A 15,414-nucleotide genomic window follows, 5' to 3' on the forward strand; every position below is an offset into this window, starting at 1 on the left:
GTACCCACTCCCTTTCATTCTCTAAAGTGTTGTAGTCATTTCGCCCTAGTCACAGACCACCACCGAGAATACTCAGCAGCTTATTTTACAAGCTCCAAAGGCAACTCAGAAGAGGAGTTACAGAACTGTTTTTTGAGCATCAGTGTTGTTAGACTAGTTTGCAGCTCCCGTGTTAAGTACTTTGAAGGCAGTAATATGTCTTTGGATGGAAAAGTCCTTTGTGATGTACATCTCCTATTTTTAACTACCAGTTTGCATTTGGGCAGTGAGGAGTAGCTGAAAATGACTAGTACATCAACACAGGTTCCTTCAACATCGTGCACTCATGAAGTTTGAAGAAGGCGTGAAAACAAATTTATCAAGAATTCTTTCTTTTCCTTTATTCAGGGGTTTGTTGGTTTTTTTGTTTTGTTTTGTTTTGTTTTGGTCTACTCAAACATAAGTATTTATTGGGCAAATAAATAGCAGTTCTCTCTGCAATCTGTACTTATTCAAAGCCATATTTATGTTACCTGCTTCTGTGATTATGAAAACAGGCTATATCATTTATTCTCCTGGGGGGGGGTTGTTTGTTTGTTTTTCTGTTCCAGTTTACCAGTAAATCAGAAGCTCTATTACTAAAAATACGTGGAGTTATCAACCAGTTGGCATTTGGCATTGGCAAAAGGTACAATTAAAATATATTTTAATGTCTTTTTATTGTATTATTTTTTGGTCAGTACTGTCTCATCTGACTATTGTTCTCACCAGTCTTTTACTTCTTGACCAGGTAAGTGCCCCAGATGTCTGTTCTTACAGAGATGACTTTATGTTCTCTTCCGCTTCTTCCATTCATTAAGTGTTTTTCAGATTGACAACTAAAATGTTACACAATAGTTTAACATCTAAATAAAATGATACAATTACACTTCTTTCCCTAACTTTATTTATTGCTTTTCCCTCATTTTAGTAGCTTTCCTTCTTCCCTTCTTAATTGATTACAAATGGAATCAATCATTTTAGGATGTAATTTTCTTAATCTTGCTAGTTTTCTTGGTTTTGACTTAAGGTAATTTGAATCTCTCACTTTTTTCTCCTGTAAAACCCTCATTAGTGCTACACTTTAGGTTTGAAAATCGCTCTCTCCTTGGTTTGGGGCTCTCTCTCGCCAGTGGCTAATACAGCTCTTGGTGCTCGTGTCTGCAGTGGAGTGTGGCAGGACTTTGATTGCCAAACTAAAGTAGATTCTTTTTTTTTTCTTATCCATGCAGCAAATCAATATGTGTGGATCAGAATAAACCACTGTTTATCACAGCAGGATTGGATTCTTTAAGTCATATAGGTTGGTGAACTTATTAAGTTTGTTCAATCATTTTTTAATTGCTTATTGATTTTATCCTACTCCATGTTGACTTCATCTCCAACATACCGCCATTTCTGGTTTCTTTATCGCTGCCGTTATTTCTTATGTATTTACTTGTATACACAGTGTCACTGCAGTACATCACATTGACATATTTGTCATGGAAGGCATGTCACCACATAAGAGACTAATTTCTGATTTCTGTTCCACTGAAAAATTTGAATGTATTGCCCTTGCCTCACTGATTTCCAGGTACTTTTAAATTTTAGCTCCATTACTTAAAAGAAAACCAAGAGCATAGAGTGGTCAGGAAATATACATACATTCATAGTTGTATGTATATTAAAGGCGATGATGAAAAATAGAGATTCAAATGATAGAATGAACCGAAAGGAACACAGTTGTGCTAACTAGGTATCCCTTAACTTTTCTTTATGAAAATAGCTGGCCTCATCCAATGGAATGTATGCCTTAGACTCTTAGATGCCCTGAACTCCTGAAGCAAAGGAATTTTATACTTTTTTTGGTCAAGCACCTCGTCTTCCTACAGAGACTGTTTTCATTTTGAAGATCACTGGGCCTCGCAACTCTTTATACTGTAAGGTTGTCACAGTGTGGTTTTAGACTCTAGTGCACAGTACTTTTTATCTCCCATTCCCCATTGCTCTTACAAGCTAAAGTGCACTTGACTTCAGATGTGGAGAGATCTTTGTAATGAGAGTATGGATTGAATTGGAATGAAAGGAATACTGATGGTCGGGGAGTGATCATGGAGACTGATTTTTTATTTTTATAATTATAATTAGTACCAACTTAATTTCAGTAATAGCAAGAAACATTTTCTAACCACATACCCAACAAATGGCTACTATCTAGAAAAGGCAAAGAAATCAACAGCAAAGACAAACAATCCAATTAGAAGAGAAGCAAAAGACAGGAGCACACATTTCACTGAAGAGGATACCCATACACATGGCAAATAAGTACATGAAGCCATGTTTAACATAATTATTAGGGAATTAAAACCACAAAGAGATGTCGTCTCACACTCCCAGTAAACTAGAAAACAGTGACAACCCCAAATGCTGACAAGGATGTGAAGAAACTGGCTCCCTTACACGTGCTGGTGGGAACGTAAAGTGGTACAGCCAGTCTCACAGACGTGACAGCTGCTTACAGAGTAAGCACACAGCCGCCACGTGACCTAGAGACTGCTCTAATTTATCCCAGAGAAATGAAAACTTATTTCACATAAAAGTCTGGACACAAATGTTCACAGCAGCTTTATGTGTAGTAGCCAAAAACTGGAAACAACCCAGATTTCATTCCATGGGTGAATCAATAAACAAACTGCGGTACATTTCTACCATAGAAATACTACTTGGCAATAAAAAGGAACAAACTACTGATACACACAACTTGAATGAATCTTCAGGGAATTATGCTGAATGAAAAAAGCCAACCAGAAAAGGCTACATACAATGAGTCTTTTATGTAAAATGTTTAGAAAGAGGAAATTTTAGAAATGGAGGAAAGATCAGCAAATACCAGAGGTTAGGGACAGGACTGTTGGGAAGTAGGTGGTGTGATTGTGAAGGGCGCGCAGGGGTCGTCATGACAACGGGGTGGTTCAGTCTCTTGACCGGTAGTGGATACCTGGACCTACCAAGGTGACAAAATTCTGCAGAACTTCATACACACACAAATGACAAGTGAAAACCTTGGGAAAGCTGAATAAGATCCATGGATTGTATCAATTTCTTCCCCAGCAAAGATCGCTGGTGAAACAATTTTAGTGAACAACATAGATGCCAAAACACAATGAAAAAAATCTCAGATTACAGATTGAAAATTACCAAGAAGTAGTGCAGAATTTTTGAAATTTTCAAATGAAATTATATAAGCAATATATAAAGACCTTATCCTTGTAAAATGTCAAAATAGAACATATAAGGATCAAGTTTGGTATGTGTCTTTCTAGACCACTTCCTATGTATATGTACATGATATAAAAAATTGTTTTAATATAATTGTATCATCCTATATCCTGTATCTATCATTCTGAAATTTGTCTCTTTCTCAATGTGCCTTAGTGGTTTTTCCATATTAAGCTGTGTATATGAGCAGGTCTCTGGTATTTTGACTACTGTGTTGTGTTACACAGTAATGTAGCTCACTATTCTTCTACCAATGGCCTTTTCAGTGGTGACCAGTTTTTCATAAATGAAATGGTGCTGCAGTGTGAAATCCTCAGTACACATATGCAGGTGTTTTAGGGTAGACACCCAAAGCTGCAATTGCTCATTAATAGGGCATGGCCTTTTTTAGTATGTTAATAAATAGTATAGATAGTTGTGCCAAACTACCCTCCAAATTAGCTGTCCCAATTTGCACTCTCACCAACAGCACACAAGACTATCTGTTTTCTTACAAACTCGCATGCACAGGAGAATATCAAGCTTGTATATTTTTGCTTGGTAGCAATTGAAGTGTGGGGAAAGAGAATTCCAGTTTCCTCAGTACTGTCTCTTCTTCATCTGGTTTGGGACCTGCCTGGCTGTGCTGTGTTGGGGTGAACTTCAGCTGTGACTGTAATACAGAGAAGGGACATGAGTGATCTAAGATTGATACTTTTCCAAGTGTCATCATTTTATTGACAGAGTTTGAATCTTTTAATCCGTGCGGTCATTGAAATAAACCTTCCCATTTTAGGGTCTCCTCCTGTTCCTGATAACGACATTGGAAAGTTTCATGCCCGTACACCAATGGAGTTGTGGAAAAAAGTGTATGAGAAGCTCTTTCCACCAAAGGTATATATTTCTAATTCCTTTAAAGCCAGAATTGTTAGCACTATTCAACAGTTGTTGGGAAATATTCCAATGGGCCTATTATGATAACTTTGTTTTCAACTCTCATGCTCAAAAATTAAACAGTCACTTAAAATCTATTGTATATGAGGCACTGTGAGTAGTTAAAGCAGGGGTTAAGACACAGTTCCTGCTCCACTTTCAAACAGATCACTCTGGCTGTTAGACAAGGGAGACACCATCATCTGAAAGGGGAGGAAGGGACGAGACCTGGTGGGATTTGAAATGGCCCTCGGCTGGTGGTAAACTGCCATGGAGAGCCCTCATGGCTGGCTGAGGAATGGGAACTCAGTCTGTGAGACAAAGGGGGAGGCACTGAAGGCGTGGGGTTATGGGCGTGAAATGATTTGGAGAATTGCCATTTCAGAGTACCAACACACTAAAAGATATCAAGGACCCTGCAAAAGACCCTCAGTATGCTGAAAGTGAAGTTGATGAAATGAGAGTTCAGAAGGATCAGGTATTATCCTTAACATTTTTTTTAATTTCATCTTGAATTATCATAAAAAACATGTCTAGAATTCCATAGATTTTTCTCAAGGTATTTACTTAATGGATTTTTTTCTTTACTATATAATTATTTAAATAGTACATCTTTGCTCTAGAAAAAAATTAAAGTCTGATATGCATCAAGAAGGAATTAAAAGTCACCTGTCACTCCACCACCCAGAGATCACTCAATGTTCACATATCCTTTTTTTGATTTTTCAGTTTATGATGGGTAGTGATTCTTACCTCGTTGCTAGGGGGATGCTCTGATAATATTCTTTTGTGTGTGGGCTTATTTTAAAGGGCATGTTTTTTATCAGGACATTCATACATACCTATATTTTTTGTACAAGAAAAATTAAGTACTACTGATCTGAAAGCATACAAACATAGTTGAAAACTCCAGGATCTTTCAGGAAAGTGGGTAGAAAGTGGGTAGAAGTGATGAACTCCATCCATGCCCAGGTAGCACTGTTTGTGGTAAGAGTGCAAAACCTAGTAAATTTATCATGACCCAACACTTAGATTTTCTTCCGAGATCTCCTCATAGTTTGATAGAATGAGACATTGTGTGGAATCTGCCCTTGTGTATGTAAGCTTTTGTAGAGTGAACACTGTGAACTGAGTGCCCTGACGGCCTCTCGGGAGGAACTTGTAGAGCCACACCGTAGCAAGGATAACATGAATACAGCCACGCACTGGGTATTTCTCTCAGCACTCTCCTTCCACCCTCGGGGACCCTGGCATAAGTAAGCAAAACATTTTATTTAGATGTAATCCAGAAGACTTTTGAAACGTGTGCCATGAATATTTAGAGGGGTTGTAGCTGTAGCAAACAGGCATGTTGCAAGCCCTGTGAAAAGTCCAATGGCCTATTTCAACAGAAACAGATAAAACAGTCCTAAAGTGTGCACGGAACTACAGAGGCCCCGAATAGCCAAAGCAAGCTGGAAAAAGAACAAAGCTGGAGGCATCATGCTTCCTGATTTCAAACTATATCAAAAAGTTTTAGGAATTAAAAACAGTCTGGTGTTGGCATGAAAACACACACGTAGATCAATGGAGCAAAATAAACGCATGCACATATGGTCAATTAATTTACGACAGAGGAGCTAAGAGTATGCAGTGTGAGAAGGGACCATCTGTCACTTCAATAAACGATTTCGAGAAAATTGGACAGCCACATGCAAAAAATGAAACTGGACCACTATCGTACACCATACACAATAATTAATTCAAAATGGACTAAAGACTTGATACAAGATCTGAAACCACAGAGCTCCGAGAAAAAATACAGACAGTAAGCTCCCTGACATTGGTCTTCTCAGTGATTTTTTTGTATTTGACAACAAAACCAAAGGAAACAAAAGCAGAAGTAAATGAGTGGGACCACATCAACCTAAAATGCTTCTGAACAGCAAAGGAAACCATCAACAAAATGAAAAGGCAGCCAACTGAATGGGAGAAATATCTGCAAAGCATACACCTACCAAGGAGTTAATATCCAAACTACATAAAGAACTTAGCCAACTCAACACCAAACAATCCAATTAAAAATGGGCAAAGGAACTGAATAGACAGTTTTTACAAAGAAGGCATACAGGTGGTCCACAGGTACATGAAAAGATGCTCAACATCACTAATCATCAAGGAAATGCAAATCAAAACCACAGTGAGATAGTACCTGACACCTGTCCGAATAGACTATTATTGAAAAGACGAGAAATAATAAGTGTTAGTGAGGATGTGGAGGAAAGAGAATACCTGTTTACTGTTTGTGAGAATGTAAAATGGTAGGGTCACTATGAAAAAGAGGTTAGGGCTCCTCAAAAAATTAAAAGTAGAACTACCATATGACCTAGCAATTCCACTTCTGGGTATTTATCCTAAGGAAATGAAGACACTAATTCAAAAAGACCTATGTACCCACATATTCATTGCGGCACTGCTCACAATAATAGCCAAGACATGGAAACAACCTAAGTGTCCACTGACAGATGAATGGATAAAGAATACATACACAAATGCAGCGGAATGTTATCCAGCCATAAAATATAACAAAATCTTGCCATTTACCACAGCATGGATGGACCCTGACAGTCAGATAGAGAAAGACAGGTACCATATGATCTCATTTATATGTAGAATCTCGGCGACAACAACAAAAACCAAGATCATAGACAGAACAGATTGGTGGCTGATAAACCAAATGGGGGAAGGGAGTCAAAAGCACAAACTTCCAGGTATAAAATGAGTCACGGTGATGTACGGCACAACGAGTATAGTTAATAATGCTGCGTTGCGTATGTGAGAGTTGCTAAGAGAGTAGATCTTAGTTCTCATCACACACAAAAAAATTCTGTAACTATTTGTTGACAGATGTTGACTTGTGGTGTTCACAATATGTACAAATATTGAATCATGTTGTACATCTGAAACTTAGGTAACGTTGTATGTCTGTTATACCTCAATTTCAAAAAAATGAGAGGCATATTGTAAGAACAGTAAAATGTCCTCGATTAACGTTTATTATGTGTCCATCTCAACTATAGAGATTAGTTGGAAGTCCTCCCTGAATTAACGTTTACCTAGAAGTCAATGACTAACTGCCCTTGTTGATAAGAGTGTCTGTTTATATTGCATAATGATCTCTTTTATTACATTTATGTGCATAAATATTATTAAAGGGCCAGGGTATTTCTGAGTATCATGAGTTTTCACATTCAAATCCATCTTCCCTAACTGACGTAAAACGAAGAATTTTGAGTGGAACAGGAAAGCAGCAGATCCATAGCACGTATGTTATCATTCTTCACTCAGTTCTTGTGCCACACCGCACTCATCAAATTCTGTACTCTGTTGTATGAGAGATTTTTTAACCTGCCTAAAATGTTATGATATACTAATTTTGCCTCTAAACCAGTTTCAGTAGATAAATTGCACTGATTTCAGTGTGCACAGTTAGGACCTTAACATAATTTTATGCTTCTGCTTTGAAGTTACCCTAATGATTACCAGTTGATGCTCAATTATTGAACTGATATCCAAACTTGACTATAGAGTATCCAATATTTTAATTTGTGTATTATTTCATGCTCTTCCAAAGTAGTTTCAGGGCCTTATATTGTTTACAATTGTGTTCTGATTCACACAGAAGCTGACTTAAGTATGAGAACATTCTCCATAAGTTGTGAAATATTCTTAATACTTTCTCTCTAAACATTTAAAAATACATTTCCTTTTTTTATATGGACAGGAGAGTTAATGCCAGTTTTATTAATACAGCCAATGAAAGAATTCATCTGTAAAAACATAGTGGTTTGTCTACCATTCTTTCTTCATGTTGCCTCTTTTTATTTTTTTTATTATGATTTATTCCCACTTAACATTTTTCAATGAAAATAGCAATCTAATCTTTTGATTTAATTTGCCACGTGGAGCAGTAATACTGATTTAAAAAGTCTTGCTCAGGGTTTTCCGTAATTACAGAAAAGTCGGTCCTTGCTGAGATGCTTAAAAAAGTCTGCTGTGCTCCGCATCTACACACTTCTAACCCACACAGTTACTTTGGATTCTTGTGCTTCTTGGAAGGAAAGAGGACTTCCTGTTTCATTAAAACATAGTGGAGGGCTGGCCCTGAGCCTGCCTGAGACCAGATGTGATCCTCCTGTTGACTCTCTCCCCGCCCCCAAGCTCCATGAGCAGCGGCTTTAATAATCATCAGGAATGAAACAAAATAAAGTTCAGGCTTTGGCAGTGAAATCAGACCACATTACTTCTAAGATGGAGAGGCTGGCTCATGAGGTCCATTCAGTTTGTCCAACATGTGAGCCTTCAGAAGAGCCCCCAGGCATATAATTAATCATGAAGCAAAAAAGATGTATCCATCACTCTGCTCCTAAAAAACTGCATCTAAACCACATTGCTGCCTCCTAATCCTGCCAGCGGGGGAGGCACGAGACACAGCATTCCCTCCCACCTTGTGTAAGTCTGTGGTAGTGGGACATGTCATTTATGACAGCTCTCCAAAATTGCTCTTGCTCCCACTCCCCACAGATGGGTGGACGTCCTCCCAGTCTGTGAAATCAGTCTTCACGGGTCTGAGGATCGGTCTTAAGGCCCCTTGAACCTTTCCTGAAGACTAAGTATTTTTACTAATGAGCTCTCTTTTCTCCAATTACTCAAAGTTCTTTCTTTTTTAATTGTATTTTATTGATTATCCTATTACAGTCATCCCAATTTTCTCCCTTTGCTCCCCTCCACCTAGCATCCCCACTCCTTCAACCACTGCCCACAACATTGTTCATTTCCATGGGTTATGCATGTAAGCATATTGGCTGCTCCCTTTCCTGTACTGTACTTTACATCCCCATGGCTATTTTGTAACTACCTATTTGTACTTCTTAATCCCCTCACCTCTTCACCCATTCCCCACATCCCCTCCCATCTGGCAACCATCAAAATGCTTTGTCTCTGTTCTTGTTTCTGTCTCTGTTCTTGTTTGCTTGCTTTGTTTTTTAGGTTCAGTTGTTGATAGATAATGTATTTCATGCCATTGTATTGTTCATAGTTTTGATCTTCTTTTTCTTAAATAAGTTTTTAACATGTCATACAATAAGGGCTTAGTGATGATGAACTCCTTTAGTTTTTTCTTATCTGGGAAGCTCTTTATCTGCCCTTTGATTCTAAATGGTGTTTTTGCTGGGTTCGTGACTTTGAATGTTGCTTGCCAATCCCTTCTAGCCAGCAAAATTTCTTTTGAGAAATCAGCTGACAGTCTTATGGGAACCCCCTATAGGCAACTCACTGCTCTTCTCTTGCTACTTTAAGATTCTTTATTTTTAACCTTTGGCATTTTAATTATGATGTATCTTGGAGTGGGCCTCTTTGTATCCATCTTGTTTGGGACTCTTTATGCTTCATGGACTTGTCTGTCCATTTCTTTCACCAATCAAAGAAGTTTTCATTATTTTTTTCAAATAGATTTCCAATTCCTTGTCATGTTGCTTCTCCTTCTGGCACCCCTATGATGTGAATGTTGTAAAGCTTAAAGTTGTTACAAAGGCTGCTTACACTATCCTAGTTTTTTTGGATTCTTTTTTCTTCTTGTTGTTCTGATTAGTTCCAGATCATTGATTTGATTCTCAGCTTTATCCACTCTACTGTTGATTCCCTATAAACTGTTTTTTTTTAATTTCAATTAATGTATCCTTTGTTTCTAACCAGATCTCTCTTATGCTATCAAGGTCATCCCTAAGTTCTTGAGCATCCTTCTAACCAGTGTTTTGAACTCTGTATCTGACAGATTGCTTATCTTCATTTTTTTAGCTCTTTTTCTGGAGTTTTGATCTCTTCTTTCATTTGGGTCATGTTTTATTGTCTCTTCATTTTGGCAGCCTCCTTGTGTTTGTTTCTGTGTGTTAGGTAGAGCTGCTATGACTCCCTCTCTTGGTAGCATGGCCTAATGTTGTAGATGTCCTTTAGGGTCCCATGGCACAGCCTCCCCGAACACTCAGCTTGGGCACTTGAGGTGCACCCTTCATGTGGGCAGAGTACACCCTCTTCTTGTAGTTGAGCCCTGGTTGCTGTTGGTAGGTCAGTGGGAGGGATTTACCCAGGCCAGTCAGCTACAAAGACTGGCCGTGACCACTGACTACCAACCTCCACCATCTGTGGACGATCAGCTGTGCAGGGGCAGTGTGGTGGTTCTCCAACATGGACTGTGCTAGCCACAGGGTGTGCAGGCTCTGGATCTCCCACGTAGTGCAGGCCAAAATTAGCCCCCATCAGTGTCTACCCAGGCCTACCATGCATGCACTGTAAAGCAACCTGAGATGGCTATTACTTGTGCTGGGTTTGGAGATTCCCAGGCAAAGCCAAGCTGTGAATCTAGGGTGGCTGCTGCCAGTGTCAGGTCTAGGGCCACTTAGTAAGAGGTATGGGGGGCTGGCAGCTTACTGAAGCTGGTTTTGCTTGATAGGATTTAGGACATTGTGTAGCATGAGCCAAAACCAGCCATTTATATGGGAAAGTCACTGTTAACACTTCAGGTGGGTTCATAAGTTGGATGGAACAGAGTCTCTGAGGATCTCCAGATCGGGGCAAAGAGTGTAAGCCAAGTTGATGGTATCTCTCAAATATGGCATCTACCTGACAGCTCTGTGGCTCTCTGGAAAGAGGGCTCAGAAAAAGGACAGTGGCTTCTGCCTGCCTATCCATCCAGGAGAAAGCTGTCCCCCAGCTCCTGCCTTGATGCCTCATACTTCAGTTCCTTTCAAGCCACTGGTGCCTTTAAAGCTGCTATCCTGGTGCTGGAGCTCAGAGGGAGTCTAAGTCCATGTGGGCTCTTTAGGGGAACTGCTTGGGAATCCAGCAGTTTTTCCACTGACTCAATCCCTGCTGGTTTTTGCAGCCAGAAGCTATGGGAACTTACCTTCCTGGCACTGGATCTGGGGGGTCTGGTGTGTCCCTGGGACTCCTCGGTCCCTAGATGTCCCTCCTGAAGTTTTATACACCGCATGTTGGATGTGGACCAGCCTGTTCCACATCTCCACTCCTCCTACCAGTCTGGATGGATGTGCTTTCTTTAATTCTGTAGTTGTCAGACTTCCATTCAACTAGATTTCTGACAGTTCTGAGTGTTGATTATTGTATATTTTAGTTGTAATTTTGATGTGGTTGTGTGAGAAGGCAAGCCATGTTTACCTAGCAAAGTTCTCTCTTTTCTAGAATTCACATGGTCACCAGAAAATACTTCTTCAGTATTTACTCTTTCTTATAGCCCTCTAATTTTCTTTTAAATTTCATTTATTTATTTGTAGAGAGAGGTTAAGGGAGGGAGAAAGAGGAGAGAAACATCGATTGGTTGCCTCTTGAATGTGCCCCTAATGGGGTCTAAACCCGCAACCCAGGCATGTGTCCCGACTGGAAATTGAACCCTTGACATTTCGGTTCACAGGCTGGCACTTGATCCACTGAGCCACACCAGCCAGGGAAGCCCTCTAGTTTTAAAACATTCCTGATTTTTAGGGAATGTGAGTATAGAAAGTATTTGCTTTAAAAAAAAAGTACTTGTCCTTCTACCTCTTTCCTACTTTTATTATCAAAGAAAAGAAAAAGTTTAGGTAAACAATTATTTTTAAGATCTTCATGGCCAATCACACATACCCATTTTGAATTTTTGCTTTCTAAAATTACAGTTTACATTCAGCATTATTCTGTAGCAGTTTTAGATGTATAGCACAGTTAGACAGCCATGGACTTTACAGAGCTGTCCCCCCAGTATGAAATCCCTGTTTTCAAAAAATCAACTTGCTGATAATCTGTAGGCTTATCATTTAAACACACACACAGATTTACATGTTTAGGGGAAAATGATCTTGCTGTCCTTTACTGAAGATGCTGTTTAAACATTATAATGCTGTGACCCATTTATATTTGAAAACTTGAGAGACTCTTAAGAGGCAAGATGGGAACCTTTCTTTGTTGTGCTTTCACTTTTCAAATGGCTCCCTAAGCAGCCACCCAGAATTGCAGGAGAAAGAAAACCTTCTTACTTGCTGGCCTTTGAACCATTCTCACATTATTTTATGTTCACATAATAGCAGTACTGAGGGATCTAGTGGACATGCTGAGTTCTGTATCATACTAGTTATTCATTCTTTATCCCCCTCTGGCATGGCCTGTGTGACCAGCCCCATTCTTCTAAGTTTGCTGTCTGAGGAAGGGACCTACTACTAGCAAAGCATCCCAAAGCAGTGCCCTCATTTTTTTAAAATATTTTATTTATTTATTTTTAGAGAGGGGAGGGAGGGAGAAAGAGAGGGGAAGAAACATCAGTGTGTGGTTGCCTCTCACGCACCCCACACTGGGGACCTGGCCTGTAACCCGGGTATGTGCCCTGACTGGGAATCTACTGGTGACTCTTTGCTTCACAGTCCGACAATCCACTGAGCCACACCAGCCAGGGCAATGCCCTTGTCTTTATCACTGGAGAAAATAATTATTGGGGCTTACTTTATGACTTACCAATCTTTAAACCATAAGTGGTAGATAACTGGTGAATTGAATTAACTTCATTAGAGCAAATAAACCATGCTGTAACAACTTCACTGGAGTTATTAGTATAAAAATCCCTCCAAAGTCTATATATAGTTTTGAAACTTTTAGCATTTAAATTTTAATGACTTAGAGTATAGGTATAAATGAGCCAGTCTGCAGTTTTTCTGAAAACGAGATTGGAATTTTCTTTTCACGGCAACAATGACCTTCGGTTACGTTAGTCAAAGGGCAGTGACTGCCTGGTCGTGCAGGGTGATCACTTTTGGCTTATCTAACATAACGTTTTACTTGGTGCAGTTCAGACATTGAACAACATGTAAGAGGCTGGGAGGAGCCAGTCCCTTGGATGATCCCTCCTGTGTGTCGGTGGTGTCGTGGAAGATTTCCACTCCCACGAAAATTTATCTCTGTTTTATGAATTGTAATAGTTATAGTCTCGGGGCTGTAATGTACAGCACGGGGAATATAAGGAACAATACTGTAATAACTGTGTATAGCACCAGGTGGGTACCAGAAATATTGGGAGAATCACTGTAAAGGATATGACTGTCTGACCGCCATGCTGTACACCTGAAACTAAAACAAAGTAATATCGAATGTAGACTAACCGAAAAATAAAATTCTTTAAGAAGTAACATATGCTCATTGTGAAAACGTTCAAAAGAATAGAAGTGTACAAGGGCTGTCCAGCCATGTTTATTGAAGAAGATACAAGAAATACTGTACATAGGACAATGATGCCTTAGTCCCCTTCAAAGCAGGCACCTTGGGACCTCACACAGTTCTCCCAATCACCATCAGCTGCCTCATCGGATTTTCCTAAATCATCGACAGTTTGAAGTCTCTTCCCTTTCAAAGGTGATTTTAGTTTTGGGAAAAACCAGAAATCTCAGGGTGCCAAATCTGGGCTGTATGGGGGCTGAGTCACCTGGATGATCTGATGTTTCACCAAAAAACTCTGAACAAGACGGGATGAATTAGCGGGCCTGGTGTCTGATGAAGCTGCCAGTCACCAGTTACCCACTGCTGTGGTGTTCTGAATCATCTGAATGGTTTCCGCATGAGAATGTTCAGACTTAATGCATAATTTGATGCAGATTCATAGTTCTACTCACTCATTTTGAATGCGACGGCTGCACAGTACACATGCTCACTACATCATCTACCACCCCACTGACTAGTACAGGGAAGTCGTCATTGTTCGCACATGCACGTTCCAGTACACTCTCCTTGGCTGCCAGGTTACATCGATGTCACACCCAACCATTTTCATTATGTTAACAATGGTCTGGACAGACCTCATCATATATACTGGACAATGGAAGTGTCCTGTCCTCTCTCCAACTATTTGCTTTTTTCACTACATATGACCACCATTTCTTTTGCTGGTGGCTGGGAAGCCACATGTGAATGTGGACTGATGCTCTGAACCAGTCTTCGCTGGGAAGTCATCTAAACTGCTCCCAACTCTGTGTCGATATACACACTGCAGTGTCTTCACTGACTTCAAGTGGGTTTTGACAAGAGTTGAACAGCAGAACAATTTAAAAATAAGGCCACTTTTCAATACTTAAAGTAAGACAAATACTTTATTAGTTGAGGATATTTATATGTACTATATAGTATATCATTTTGTCTGAAATTTTATTAAATTCATCTCTAAGTACTGCTTAAGCTACCCAGAAACTTCAAAGACTCTACATTCTAGAAAATAAATACTAAGTATAATCATTTACAAAAGAATTGTCAAGAAATTTTGAGAATGCTGTAAAAGATATATTGTTATCTCTAAAACTGCTAAGGGAGTTTTGAGATGCCTAGTTCAATTTTTAAAGTTGATTTTTTTAAAGTACTATGATGCATATTTTTGTCTTAGGAACTGGAACAATACAAAAGAAGTTCGTCCAAGTCTTGGAAACAAATCGAGCTGGATTCTTAAACCTCATTCACGATAGTGTATTATCTCTTCTTCCCCAATACAAGTAAGATTATTTTATTAATATTAGCTAATTAATAAATTGGCTATTTGTTATTAGTAAATAATATTAAAAATAGCCAATTCATAAACTAGCTGTTGTGGTAATAAATGAAGAAAGTTAAGATGTGTGATTTGTTAAAGGAAAAGTGAATTTCTTGTATTAGTGGCACCTCCAGGATATTTACAAGTGTTTTAAAAGGGAAAAAAATGTGTAACTATGTGTAATATTTTTTTAAATAAAAATAATCTTTTGCTACCTACCTCTACCACAGTTAAGTAATGTACACTTGGTTCAGCAGTTATAAGTTTCTGCTTCTGTGTCGTCAGGAATATGAAAGCGCAGGCATTCAGCAGCAGTTTTGCATAAGGTCAAGTGCTCACAGAAGGCACACTCCTCCCCTGAGGAGTTCTCCGCTGTGGCTGGCAGGACACTGGAACTGGGCTCACTTCACCAGCATCCTAATGTCCCCAGATGGCGAGGCACAAAAAAGCACCCGGAGAAAATGCACGTTCCCGAGTCCCCACACGGAAATCCGGATTCAGTGAGTCTGGGGTGGGACTCCGGAAACCGCATTTTTAAATCAGCACCTCTGGTGATCATGACAGTTTTTTTAGTATAACTTTTGGAAGAAAAGCCAATTTTAAGGAGATATCCTGTCAATAAGCAGACCAAAACT

At 39.3% G+C, this 15,414-nt stretch overlaps 1 protein-coding gene across 1 annotated transcript in view; it reads left to right on the forward strand.

Annotated features, from left to right (window-relative positions):
- DYNC2LI1 (dynein cytoplasmic 2 light intermediate chain 1) overlaps positions 1-15,004 on the forward strand; it is a 32,259-nt gene extending 17,255 nt beyond the window's left edge. The window contains exons 9-13 of the mRNA XM_037162080.2: positions 591-667; positions 1,251-1,321; positions 4,055-4,152; positions 4,577-4,669; positions 14,636-15,004. Coding sequence (XP_037017975.1) covers positions 591-667; positions 1,251-1,321; positions 4,055-4,152; positions 4,577-4,669; positions 14,636-14,698 — 402 coding nt within the window. The 3' untranslated portion in view covers positions 14,699-15,004. The remainder of the gene's footprint in view (positions 1-590; positions 668-1,250; positions 1,322-4,054; positions 4,153-4,576; positions 4,670-14,635) is intronic.
- Positions 15,005-15,414: the final 410 nt, after the last annotated feature.

The sequence above is a fragment of the Artibeus jamaicensis genome, unplaced genomic scaffold (genome assembly GCF_021234435.1).
Source record: "Artibeus jamaicensis isolate MK-2021 breed Jamaican fruit bat unplaced genomic scaffold, CSHL_Jam_final contig_465, whole genome shotgun sequence".
NCBI lineage: Eukaryota > Metazoa > Chordata > Mammalia > Chiroptera > Phyllostomidae > Artibeus > Artibeus jamaicensis.